This window comes from Neodiprion lecontei, chromosome 3 (genome assembly GCF_021901455.1).
Source record: "Neodiprion lecontei isolate iyNeoLeco1 chromosome 3, iyNeoLeco1.1, whole genome shotgun sequence".
Lineage (NCBI taxonomy): Eukaryota > Metazoa > Arthropoda > Insecta > Hymenoptera > Diprionidae > Neodiprion > Neodiprion lecontei.
This window is the reverse complement of record NC_060262.1, coordinates 31,699,165-31,713,338: the sequence shown is the minus strand read 5'-3', so window position 1 is coordinate 31,713,338 and position 14,174 is coordinate 31,699,165. Positions and strand designations below refer to the sequence as shown.

At 39.9% G+C, this 14,174-nt stretch overlaps 1 protein-coding gene across 15 annotated transcripts in view; it reads right to left on the bottom strand.

Moving 5' to 3' along the window:
- Positions 1 to 46: 46 nt before the first annotated feature.
- LOC107218166 (peripheral plasma membrane protein CASK) overlaps positions 47 to 14,174 on the bottom strand; it is a 144,731-nt gene continuing 130,603 nt past the window's right edge. For 8 of the 15 annotated variants that reach the window (XM_046735133.1, XM_046735135.1, XM_046735134.1 and 5 more), the window contains 8 exons: positions 13,253 to 13,282; positions 10,893 to 11,130; positions 8,332 to 8,388; positions 6,216 to 6,335; positions 5,710 to 5,826; positions 5,112 to 5,219; positions 4,662 to 4,837; positions 47 to 4,045 (listed from right to left, as the gene is read on the bottom strand). In XM_046735133.1, the coding sequence (XP_046591089.1) occupies positions 3,866 to 4,045; positions 4,662 to 4,837; positions 5,112 to 5,219; positions 5,710 to 5,826; positions 6,216 to 6,335; positions 8,332 to 8,388; positions 10,893 to 11,130; positions 13,253 to 13,282 (1,026 nt within the window). In that variant the 3' untranslated portion in view covers positions 47 to 3,865. The remainder of the gene's footprint in view (positions 4,046 to 4,661; positions 4,838 to 5,111; positions 5,220 to 5,709; positions 5,827 to 6,215; positions 6,336 to 8,331; positions 8,389 to 10,892; positions 11,131 to 13,252; positions 13,283 to 14,174) is intronic. The other 7 variants (XM_046735138.1, XM_046735139.1, XM_015655947.2 and 4 more) reach the window with 3 other exon arrangements.

The window sequence follows — 14,174 nt, the reverse complement described above, 5'->3', positions numbered from 1 at the left end:
GATTGTTTAAAAAATTATCATTGTTACTATCGTGTCATATTTTTTGTCATTGAAGACGAGAGTCATTTTCTTTTAGTATTGTACTTTAGTTGGTCTTGTCGAAATTATATGCACGAGTAGCGCGTGCGAATCCGCGTAGAGTAAGAAAATGATATCAGGAAGTATACAATTTTAAGGGTAAGAGATAAACGTATATACATAGAGAGCAGTTAGCGTTATGTACTGATTGTAAATAAAATTATGTGATATAGCGAAAAGGTGAAGAAAAGATAGAAAAATTCTAGACACAGGTAACAGTGCTAGCTGACCATAAGCATTAAATGTGTAAAGCGTATACAATCTGATTTGAAGAAGGTATAACTTCTCAAGTAATTGGCGATATATAATTTTTTTTCCTACTCTTCTTTATCTTCTATATAGATCGTCGTTACATTAAAAGAGACGTGACGTACGTATAGTTAAGTAAAAGCGTATAGGAATACAGTACCTAATTAATACTCTACTTCGCAATTCACGCAATTTTTATATATTCCTTTGTAATGCCTGATGTAATTGATGGGAGTAAGCATAAAATATCGTGCCACAATTACTACTATCTACTATTATTATTACTATCATCTTTATACATTCTTTTTTTCTTTGGATAATGTTAGGTTATTTTTAGTCAAAACAACAAGCTTAAAACCATTGATGCATCGTTTTTACCAACGGATCGTAGCATCGAATTGTCCATGAACATGAATCATCTGGCAGTGATGCGTGAAGAGTAATATTTCGTATTCAATTGTTGAGATGATGAAAGGAAGTTCAAGTTAACACAAGACCGATTGTTTAACCATCTATCTTATTTATTTTATTTGTTTTACGCCATATTTTAGTTACTCGATAACCGTTCCAAACCGCGTTCGTATTTGAAAAATAATATTTTTCGAACGTGATTGTCCGTCAATTCAAAAGAGTGAAAGGTTGAAGTTGCATTCTTTGTCAAGTATTAAAAATAAAAACACAGAGTGGGTGTTAAAATTCCAACAAATTTACGTTATTAGACCCAGTATTTTCTAATATGACTTTCAATGCTCAAATTTTTTCCGGGACGTGTTACACGAGTCTAGTGCTATATTGATTGTAAGACAAGTGTGAGTAGAACGCCGAAAGTGTCGACGAAAAGAGAGAATTCGTTAGTTTTGAGGCGTGGAAGGCCGTATAAATGAAGTTTCCGTTACTCTAAGGATTCGAGTAAAGGCAGAGAGATAGTTGAAGGTTATCAGAATCGTGAAAAAGGCGAAGGCGATGCGACGGTTCGGAATCAATATAATAGATTCAGATTTCAGGCGCTGGGTAACTTTTAATGGAAATATACCTTAATCCTCGCTAATTAAACCGGCAAGTCTGTCTCCCTTCGCCTTCTCGCAATTTCGCACACAACTATTCTCAGGTTATTCAATTCAGTTATCAAAATTCATTTAGGAAGTTTTTAATGAATTAAAATACAACTTTTGATACTTTGGGCTAGTTTTATTAATTCAATTAACAACGTTTTATAATACTCTTCATTCCTCTCTCTCTCTTTCTCTCTCTCTTTCTCTCTCTCTCTCTCTCTCTCTCATTTATAATTACATAATTATAATGAACTGTTATTGTTTCTTTTAGACCCGTCATCTTATTTCAACATCCGTTAGCTTCAGCTTTAGCTCTAGATCAGCCATGCAGCCGGTCGTTGGTTATCAAGTACAGACTTTTCCAAGAGCGCGAATGCCTCCACTTTGATACTCGAATTACTGATATTATTTCCGGAATTTAGTTTTTAAGTACTCATCGCTAGTTAATCATGGCAGCTACAACTTATGAGAAATATTACAAAATCACTTACGACCTTTACGGTTTCTTGTGTTTCTCTTTTTTAGCTCTCAATAATTTTCACGCACACATTCAATTTTTCATAATGACACGTGCAAACAACTTACTCTCCCTCCCTTCCTCTCACCCTCTCTCTCTCTCTCTCTCTCTCTTTCTCTCTCTCTCTCTCCCTCTCCCTCTCCCTCTCCCTCTCCCGCTCTCTCTCCCTCTCCTTCTCTTTTCTTCCCTTTTTTTCTCTCGTTTTCTCACACACGCTGTAAGTATATAATCAATTATATATTTATTATTAATCGTTAATTATGCTATCCATTCTCACCGGTGATTCGAAAATACTAGATCGATAAATAAAAAGAGTACGTAGGCGCAGCGGCGCTGCTATGTAGGATATACAATAGAATCATGCCAGTAACTTCGACTCATCGTGATTATATAATCCAATCTTCATATTCAATTCTTCATGCGCGCACTCACATCCAGCATTCCTACGGGTTGCGTATGGAAATTTCTATTAGTCTTCTAGTAATTCATTATTAATTACTTACACAATTAATTCATTAATTACCTAGGTCGTTTAATCTGTTTTAATGTTAAATTTTTATTTTTATATTTTCCATTCTGTTATTAATTATTATAGACTGGTAAACTATCTATTTACTTGATTTACGTTATATAAACTTCTATATAACCGCGTTTAGTTCGATATTTCGATTATGCGTTTGTACGAGGGTATGCAAACCAGGTGTTTCTGGCTTTATTAGGGGCGATAGAAACGCTTGCCGCAGGCAGCCACCGTTACTATCGAAATTCATCATCTTCAATTCTTAAATTTCATTATTAAATAGTTTAATCGACAATCAGCCGTTCTTTCGACTTGACGAACTGCGGTTGTTCGACACAACTCGCAGAGCCAGTCTTGTTGTCGACGAATTCAGAAGGAAAATAGTTCAAATACAGTTCAAGGATGAAATTATAATTATTCCATTCAACTGGCCTATGATATTCAAAGACAAAACTTAGATGAAGTGAGTGTTTTATAAAAATTATTTTAAGATGCACCGCAAATTTTTACTTCCCCAATTATCGTTAAGATCTATTTATCGTCGAAACGTGTGACAAATATTTTGAAATTTGAAAGACTCGACAAGAAATAGAATTTTATTCTATTCATTTTATGATAAGAATTCAGTCAAATTAAACCGTTGATTTTAAACGAAGAGGATCGCGAGAGTGACGGAACCCCGAGATATTACCAACTGATTCAGGACGAGCTTTCCAACACGGCGGTTATGTACTTCTCATGCTGAGCTACGAGTCCATTATATTTCTGCCGAAATGTCAAGTCTTTCCGGAGAAACGGAGCAAAAAGCTTCCACGCAATCGGTTTCCATCTCACGGTGTAAAAAAGGAGAGTAAGAAAAAAAAAATACACAGGGGGTATAAATGATTGAGTCCGGAAGAAGTCGGGAAGCAAAAAAATTCCCAAGGGATAAAAATATTCGCAGCTACTACCTTGATTTACGAAAGAGGATTGATACAGATATATCCTTAGGGCCGCAATTAGCTCCTCCATTTTCCTTCTCTTCGTCTCAATCATTAGGTATAACAAGACTAACGTCTTCGCTGATCGATCTGCAATATATTATTATATACATGCACGCTTGGTAGCTGTGTTGTGTGTGTGGTTTGGGTGTGTGTGTACGCGAGTGTTTGTTTGTGTATAAATAATGCATATACATATACATGCATACGTATATGTACGTTTAAGTAATAATTATGAACACGCGGTCACTGCCACGGCATTCGGCGTTGCGGTGACGTCATTTGATTGGTCTAAGGTCCCGATACGTGTCGCTTGGCTACTGTTTGATTGATTGTTCCACGCGGCACTGCGTGGCGATTGATTAGTCCGCATTCGCGTCGTGCCGCCTAATCACTGCTTGGCCGTTTTAGCGGGGCCGTTGAAGCCGTTGTATTCTGTGTAAATCGCTCTCGTCGGCGAACTCCGCTGTCAGTAGACCCAGGAGACTGGAATCCATTGGGGTGTAGTGTGGACTCGCTCGATCGCCGCCTCCAGGGAAGCGATCGTCTCCTCGATGTCGTTGTTCACTATGGTCAGGTCGAAGAAGTGTCCGTACGCCTGCCTCAGCATGTCCGACTCCTTCGCCAATCTCTCCAAACTCCCGTCGTACTGAAATACGTCGGTATTAATTCCATAAATCATTTCTCTCCGATGAAAGCAAGGTTAATACGAATGAAAAATAATTACAATTTCTTTTTCATTCCAGATAAGGGTTTATAACACTTTAATAGTAATTTCTTGGCGTGCGTCAAGATTTTTCCGCTCAATTTAAGTTCGTCTCATTGGCAGAATTCATACGAGTTTCTCTTCTAAAAATTAGTGATACTTGTTAAAAGTAAGTGAAGAAAGAAAAAAAAAAACTAGAGGATTTCGGTGAACGATGAAGGATTAGGTAGAGCTACGGAGCGAGGAATGCCGGTACTTCGAATTCCATTACAGATAGATACTCCTATCGGCCGGGGATGGAGATTTCATCGATAGGATTCAGCTTCGCTTCCACACGGCTCGTAGATATACATACGGGGGTAGTGTGAAGAGGAGAGCAAGCGGCGTAATGCATTCGCTATTCATGCGTGAATCCAGACTTGAAAAATATTGAAATTTTCACTCGACTTTGGAGGTTTGACTACATCCGTTTTCATCCATCCGCAGAAATGTTACATTCCACAAGTAGGTATGTATATTGAAAAATGAGAAATTCATCCCCTTTTCACTCGTTACTCACATCGGCAAGATTCTGCAGGACTGGCGCAGCTATGAAGACGACGTAGGGTGCGAATTCGGCGGTGCGCAGCACCTTCAGCGCCTGTGGTTCTACGTCCAAAATCGCCATCCTGCCTTCCTCGTGAATCTTGCGAATAGTTTCCAGCTTCGTTCCGTACATCGCGTCCTCGTGCGTCCCTGTCGTTCGTTTTTCGTTAATGCATCGAAGTATCAGGAATTGCAAATTCAGCTACGCTCGAATCGTGATTTATAATGGCAATTTGTCGAATGGTTAATATGTCTGGTAGGTACATTGCACGAAATGGTTGATTTCCCGTAATAAATCAGTCGCTCATTTTTCAACACCGATGCAGTTCGGAAGGTTGAGAGTGCAAGGTTCACCGAACTGTTGTCGCTACTTTATACGATATCAATTGACACAAAGATCCCATACACGGGGTCCCCTTCTTACCGTATTCCAAGTACTCGTTCGCAGCAATATCAGCCATCATGTCATCGTGCGATACGAAGTAATAATTGCGTTCATTTTCTTCGTCGTTTCGTGGCGGTCTCGTTGTATCTGCATCGAATGAATAATAGATTAACGCTTGTATCTTACAGTTGTCACTCCACCTTATCCACGCGACTGTTTCTTTCAAGATTTATCAAAGAATTCGGGTTGAGCTTGATAGAAGCGACGGAAAATAAAAACGGTGAAAAAATTGAATGCAATTTTGTGCAGTGAGTTTGAATTTTCAATCAAAAAGCAATTAGGCAAAGTAGCCGACTCGAATACTGCTCGTACGTAACGATGGTTTAGTCGCTCTTTATTACTTTCGCCTGTTGGTAAAAGGCGCTTACGGATAAAAATATGAGACGCAAATATTTCCGTACCCGGAAGACTTTGAAGGGAAAATGTGTAAGCGAAAATCCATATTATATCTACCTATGGGTGGATAATCTTCGGAAAAATCGTACCTCGAATTCGATCAAACGAAAATAGAAAATATGTAAAAGAGGGTTGGCATAAAGGTGAAATATTCTTAGAATGATAATGGTGAACCACTTACGCGGAATGGGATAGGCGTATTTGTCGGGGTGCTTGGCGATGATGGTGTTTTTGATATGCCGACGACCAACGCCGTGCGCGCCGAGCAATACGAGAGTCTTGCGTTGAAAGGCGGGATCTGTTGCGACGTAAAATTTCGATTAAACACCGCACAAAAGATCCGGAACTTCGAGCCTCCGAGGCTTCGGAGCTTCGGAGTTTCGGAGCTTCCATCCACCCGTCGAGGTTTCAAGACTCTGTCCGGATAGAACTTCGCCGTGATACTCGCGTCAGCTCGCGGTACTTTCCCGTTACTTTTCTATTCTTATTTTTAGTAGCGAAAAGCCTCGGGCCACATGCGGGCCCGATAACAACTGCGAATATGGCACCTTAAAGCGGGGCGTCCATCCGATCTATCCTTCTGATCAGAGGAAGCCTTGAGAAGCGGATAGGAAGTTTCTCAAAGTTTTAGAGAAGGGGCTTTTAGACTGACGGAGAAATAATCGATAGACGGACAAAGGGACTCACAAGGGAGCTTGACGACCTCCTCGTATGTGACCAGATCCAGCTGATCAAAAACCGCGTTGTGCTTCGCCAGATACTTATCCTTGTATTGCTTCTTCTTCCGACCGAATATTGAGCAATTTACTGAAATCAGAATAGATCGTTACGTTATTTGTACCTTTACCTCAGAGGTATCACCTCAAAAATACGTATATAATGTACAGGTGCAACAACGCAATTGTTCCTTCGTTTTGTATAATCGTTGAACTCTCTGAGCACCAAATTTTTAATCTCTAACAAATCGCCAAGTTTCATATAAAATCGGGAATTGCGCATTTCCAACTCTTCTTCATCCGGTGTAAACAAAATTTGCCAGCAGCATTGGTTTTCAGCAGATTTGAGACTCAGGTTTTACGCCTCTCTGTTTATCTGAGTGTTTTCTTGCGCGAAAATTGGGATTGCATAAGACACTCGTTGCGCCTGAAAGGACAATAAAAGACGAAACTGGCGTATCGGGTATCGGACAGCTCTCGGGCCACGAGATTGACGTTTTCTCTTCAGTTTCTGCCAAGGAGTTTCTTCAGCGATACAACAAGCACTCCTAGATTTGAGAATGAAACAGATTATACGGAAGAATTAGACAAACTGACGCAATTTAATTGTAAGACATACAAATTCGAGTATTCTAGGTCTTGGCAGGGCAAGAATATTCATCGATAAGTGAGTCTTGCGATGATGATTAACTTCATTGCTGACTCAATTTAATTAACAGTTCAAAAATGTTCGGCAGACTCACTTGTCGTTCGTCATATTTCGCCGCATCGCCACGTCTATTTCCCTTGCCAAGAACAGGACTGTGAGAAGCGTGTGTTGATGTAATATCCGTCTAACAAAAAGACTAAAGAACAGTTCTGCCCACTAGTCGGTAAAAAGCCAAACATATAATGGGGTCGGCGTTCCGATAGACTTGAAATGTTCCAGTAGGTCACAATATCGAACAAGCTTAATGTGTCATCAGTGCGTGAGGCAACGTGTTCGTGAGAATATTTCAATACAGAGGAACATGCCGAAAGAGTAGACATGGAAAAACAGAACGGGGATCCAACTGGACATGCAATTCTGGTTCTTACATTCGAAATATTGAAATGTGAGTACAGGTAATGCGGATAGTGCAATGTCATAGATTAATTGTATACATGTAATGCGGATGGTGCAATGTCACAGGTTAATCGAATACCACAACGGTTTCGGTTGATCGCGTTTTAGGTATTTTGTGCTCCGATGACCGCTGTGTAATTTGATAAGTCGACGTGCACGATACGTGATTTAGGTTTTATGACGAGTGACTGACCGGCGGTTGTGCCGTTACGGATGTATCCATGTGTATACGTACTTGGTTGTAATGAGAATAGAGTATTTTACTTTCGGTTGATAAATAACAAAGTGAAATGCAATTCGGTTATCCGATGGAGCTTTCGTGTAGATAACGATCTTTAAGCTCCTCGTGTGGCTCAGCGGGAATAGGGTGAACAATTACAAGAAGGATACATATTTTGTGGTGCGGAGTCGACTTGGCGATGAAATAAATGTTGAATCTTAGGTCTCTGTATATAGCCTTGCGGAGAGTATCAAGACTCGGTTGGTACGTGAAATTTGTAAAACGCCTCGAGGCAAGATATCTTGATATTTTTCATTCCAGAACGAGGCCACGATCCGTGTACATTTTCTTCTCGAAATAAAAGACTAGAGAGCGCGTCTTCCGGAAAAGCTTTTATATCTGAATGCATGACTGAAATACGTATAATTCGCATTAATGTATGCCAGGTACCGGAACCTTCTACCTGGGAGAAACGAGAATGAAATAAAATATGACACTTTTTATGGAAAATCGATAAAATTGAAGTTTCCACCGTTCACATGGCGGTGCGATTAAAATTTGCTCTGAGACTAATCTCGCGTCGAGGCGATTGATGCTTGACAGTTGTTAGAGGAGGGTAGGCGTAATTGTTTGATTGGTTGGTTGATTGATTGATTGATTGATTGATTGATTGATTGATTGATTGATTTATTGATTTATGGATTAATTAAGATACGGCATGCTGCTACGCGACTCTACCAGTCCTAGGCCAGTCGGTCGTACCTGTGGAACCGTCGCAGCCCTCGGCATGAGACGAGCATCCTCCTTCCCCTTCCGCTTCTAAAGCACGCACAACATACAATAACAAACATCATCACGCAACTGACAACTGCGTAAACTATCTGCCGAAAGTGGGTGATGCTAACCACCCACCACTTTTAACTTCCACTGCACAACTAGATGAGAAATGGCAAATGTAATCGGCTTCCTTTTACCCTCGTGAAATGTGAATTTTCGGGTCGTAAGATCGCGAGCTGAGGACACAAGCGTGAGTGTCGTTATTTCGATTGAGAAAAAAACGTTTCCGGATATCATACAATTTACGGTATTGTGTAGCACTGAACACGGCTGGGAAAGTTTTATCCAAGCTTGCAGGCGAATGAGTTGAATGAGATTTGTCGAATAATAAAAATTTTTAATTTTTCGTCATTATTATCTTTTCCTCGAAAACATTTTTCCCTCTGTATTACGTACATACACGCTTTGGATTTATGTCGCCTGACACCCAACACGCTGTGATCCAGTACCGTACATTCCACTTTCGCGTTACTTCTTGGTTTTTGCTTTACCTCTTTTTGAATTAAAATTTTTAACGACGTGTCTTTAGGACTCAGAATAAAAGCTCGTATCTCGGCGGCAGGCAAACTGTTTTATTCTGCAAGCATGCGATAGCATATTTCAACTCGACCATTTCCCCTGCGTTACAAAAACGGAAGAAAGTAAAGAATTGCGCTCGCTTGTTTTATCCAAGTCCAATCTAATGCTCAACCACAAATATCGCACATGCTTACGCTAGTTTATCTCATTATGAGTTTGTAATTAGGCTGCACCGTTCAACGATCTTGGTGGAAGTTTGTAACTCGTATTTAGAAGTGCTGGAATTTCATCAACCGATCGATAGCAGTGCATTGGCAATTAGAGGAGCTTACATTTCGAGTTTCGGCAGGTATTTCGGTTTAGCAATCACTCCCGGAAACTCGATGGACGCCTGATTTCGTTTCGTACGTGACTGGTATCAAGTTCATGACTCCGACTCTGCAGGACAAATGGTTATACCGAACGGAACGTGAAATATATGTATCATCTCTTGCTGTAATATTGTTTAATAATAGTGAAAATCTGCATGAGGCAATTTTGTTCTCGCCTAGCGTAATAAATCAATATTTTCTGCTGCGTTTTTCTCGATTTCAAACTATTATAGAAAGTGGAAGAAGCTGTTGCCAGTAAAAACCCCTTCGCGTTTATAACTTCTCAACGATTTTAATTTACGGCTAAAACGTAGTTTCTTGCTAAGAAACTGCAATGGGAAAACTTCCCCAACAATTCTTTTTATCACTCTGAAAATTTGCACGATAACTCCCGTTACAGCGCAGATGAATTGTAAAGATTTCAGAAAAGCACACATAAGCATAATTTTGCACGGTTTTAGGGTTATTAAATTGTTTAACATCGATCGATTTTATTATTATTACTATTACCATTAATATTACTATTTAACAAATCACTATGACTGACTCGAAACACAATATTTCATACCGACGTATTATTATGACAGAGAAGTCGGATGACAAAGAGACAATTGAGGATCACAATTATTGGATTTCACGAAACATACAAATCTGTCAATGGAAATACCGACAAAGAGGCATAAATGAAATGAATAACGAATAAACAAAGAGGAATAACCAAACCAATCGATAATTCTGAAGATTTGAATAGTGAAATTACTGTGTACTGGAAAAGTGACAATGAACAGAATTATTTTTGGCAGAAAATTTGTCCAATTTTGAAAAATTAATCGATACTTTTTTTATCTTGGAATTTAGGGAATTGCTTCCTTTTAAAACATATTTATGCACAATATATATTCTAATATGGAGTTATATAATGTACATCATTCGTCTAAATGTGGAATGACAGCGCATGCTCCATCAAAATCTCATACAAATAAGTATATATACTTAATGATCTGAATTATGACATATCTGATTCTAGATTAATATAATATGAATGCTCACATAACAATATATTACACGCATTCCACACGACGAGACATCATAAAGTATGTGATAAATATACGTGAAAAGGGAACTGAACGAAAATGCGAGAAAATAGTATATTGTTCTTTGAGGATGTGTATAAATATATAAATAATGACCCCCAAGAGGTCGCATGGACACGACAATGCGATCTGCTGGAACCAGCGGGCTTTGCAGGCTCGCCGTTCAAGTTTCACTTCCGTTTACAGCCACGTTTGCATCTGTTATTGTCTCAGAAAATTTACCCGGCAACTTTATCACTGTTTGGATACACGAAACCGTCATGCACATTCCCAATTGAATGGCAACACCCTCGCCTGCTTCGCGCGCGATGGGAATTATAGGACATAGTTTTCACAGATGTGTAACCGGCTCTTCATACGCACAAGAATTTCTACTCGCGAAAAGCGGAAATTTCATTTTACAAAACGCAAGTGCTTTCGTATAATGGAAGTGGAAGTCGGAAGGGTGGGAAGGGTGGGAAGGAGAGGGGGGGGGGGGGGGGGAGGAGGCGTAAAAACGCACCTTGTTCCTGCTTCGTTTTCTCCATAGCCACGCAGGCGGTGCGCCATTCCTGGAGTTCCGGGGATGGTATGAGGCCCGCGGATCCGGCGGCATTGTCCTTTCGGGCCTGCCACCAGTGATGATCGTCCTTACTGATGATCTGCAGTATGTCCCCGGTCTTGAAAGCGATTCCCGCTTGCGCGCAGGGGATGAGCTCATCCTCCAGGGGATCGTAATCGAACTGGGCTCGTACAAAAATCTGTATCAAACAAAGAGAGCAAGAAGAAGGGCGTCAGTTTGATCGAAAAACTTTTGCGGTTTGGCGATCAGTTTTTAAGCATTTATATGTATTCGTTATAGCAGAGGAGTTCACATACGTTTCTTTGACAGAGGGATGGAGTTCGAAAATTTTTTTATACCTACAAAGCTGATCGATTACTTTTCTATCTCTGTCCAAAAAAACCTTTTTTTGCTTATTTAAGGCGCGAAAATATGCCCCTGTCAATGAAAAATATCACAGAGAGCGAGAAAACAGAACAAATAAAAGAAGAAAGAAAATATGTTAGGATAATCTCGGATACGTAAAATGAACGTTTTCACACATGTAACAAACTAATCGTAAAAGCCTATGGGTGAAAAGGGCACAAGTAAAACTGTGCGTGTACCGCGGCAAGCAGGATGGATTTATGACGATTTATTCGGTAAGTAATTATTCTCATGCATTTTCTTCTATTCACAAATTCAATTTTCATAGTCAATCTATGCCAAACGCTACGAGGTTCTTGTGGTGGCTGACTGACGTCGTGTCGCTTATTCGTCGGCATTCGTGAACTGCAGTTTCCGGTTCGTTGGGCTAATATGAGCAAGTGAAGTGGCCGATGTTGCATTATGTAGGTCAAAACTCGGGTCAAACTACTCGGACTTAAGTATGAAGGGTAATCGTGAGTGGCTGTGTTCAGGGAGAACGTGCGCGGCTTTATCGCACTAATATATGAACTATTTTTTCTCAGGGGTAAGCCATGTAAAAGGCGAGATATTATCGAGTCGATTTTCATTTACGTGTAAAGACTGCAGTTATTGTCGTGGTATTCGCTCGGCGGTACTCTGCAGGTAAATAGACAGTCAAGATAGATTATTCAACAATATCATATGCAACGATCGCTATAGCAGCATCGATTTTAGATTACATCTCGTTTCTTTGTTCGTCACGTATTTTATAAAAATCGAAGCGAAACGGAGTCGAGTTGGAGATCGAGAGAGAAGTAAAACATACGAGAAAGCACTGCCAATAAAGCGCTATTAACGCTAAATTGTTTCGACAAGTTGCATTAAGTCAAAACACGGGCAAAACGAACGTACAATATTGAAGAATAGCACCGAGCTTGGATTTCGGGTAGTGTGCACGCATTGCCGTAAGATGCGAACCAAAAGCTAAGTTACGCAGGCAGCTATGTTATATTGTTGTGACTTGAAAACAATAACGGCTTTGTGAAGCAAAAACTGTATGTTCAAGAAAACAGTGAATTGACATACGTGGTTTCGTAATCATAAGCTGAGCTGAGCGGTGATTATCTGGGTGTTGATCGATTTTACTTGTTTGTCACACTATCGCGTACGTAGAAGCATTTGGTGTGCTTACGCATTATTGTGCATGTGGGGAATTTTTCTCAGTATTAATCGTGTCAATTTTTTCGCTGAACCGTTAGATTGTCAAAAATAATTTTTCGTCTAGCGGCCGATTACCAGTGAGTGGATTGCAGCTCAAATCGCATCGAAAATATTACAGATCATACGATGAATTAAAAAATTTGTAAACATTGGTGACAGTGGATTTGATAATGTGAAAAATTCACAAAGTGATCAATCAAGTATAAGTACAATCTGGCAAAGTACAAGAAGAAGTACTTAGAGGTCAACGAAAAAATTTGCCTGGTTTAAGGAGAAAGCAGTCCGGTATGTCCGACGGTGTAACATGGATCAACCTTCATACGCACACCGATACGCGTGCAGAGTACGACGATGCAGTAACGCGGTTATGCATAAAAATAACTGTAAAATGTCCGAGTGTAAGTATGCATAAGCAAATACGAATGCATGTTTACGCGTGTAAGCTGGGTTAGAGGGGCTGGGCTATGGAGGGTGTGATGGCGGGTGTCTGTCGTTGAGAAATAAAATATGAATACGCTACAGTTCGCTATGCGACATGCCGCGGGGTGTGTGTTGTGTACAAAATCCAACTCGACAAACAAGACCGCAAACCAACTGAAAATCAATACCAGAAAGTTAGTGAGAACCTACACATTGTATAGGCGGTAGCTGCATGTGCGCATAGCTTCTAACTACAGCAGTCCAATCACACCAGATCAAGTCATGGTACTTACTAACACTGGCAGAGGCCTAATCCTGAACAACTAGAGTTTGGAAAACAGAAGAACAGTAATTATTAATTCATGAGAAAATTCATTTGTTAATTTTGTGTAGTATACGGCAGCTGTCAGGTTTCGATTTACCCGGTGCATGTCTGACCCTGCCGCATGCGATTCAGCATCAGGCTACATTGTGATAGTCCATTGTTGCACGGAGGCAGTCGTCTCCGACGCGTATTTCACGAGTAAAAAAACACAAACCAATAAAACAATTGCAAGCAAATGGAGTTAAAAAACGATCGAAAGAATACGAGTGATGTGTATAGAAATCAAATGCCGAGTGTCCATTATGTATGCAGATCGTTATCAATTTTCACGATTGCGATGCAAAAAAAAAATAAAAAAGAAAGTTGGGCAGTGTAAGAAAATTTCGCAGCACAAATAGTCCGCAAACACCAGGCGTAAAATATTGTTAATTTACTCACATTTTTCAATAATCATGAATCTATGTTAATTGTGCGAAGCATGGTCTGCATTCCAACACCAGCGCTGTTATTTGTTAGTTCTGAATAGTGTTTTTTTTTTTTTTTTTTTTTTATGTATTTTTTTATTTTTTGATCAATAAGCAAAGCAAAACAGGCACAAACCGGTTATAAATTCAAAGAATTTTGAAACTGCTGGAACAGCACGCTGCCTCCGTTGACCGATCGAAACGGTGTTAATGTATTATCCGTAAGTAGTCAGACATGACGTAAGCTCACCCTTGTCGCGAACAATACAGGGATGGTCCGATTGTACGAAGAAGAACGGTACTGGATCCGTCTTCTTCGTCCTGAAGTTTAGCTTGATATATACGAGTGTATGTTATGGTGATGAGAGTACGGCACAAGTGCACTAAAATGATACAATCTACGGATTACGGTACTGAAGGTACGAT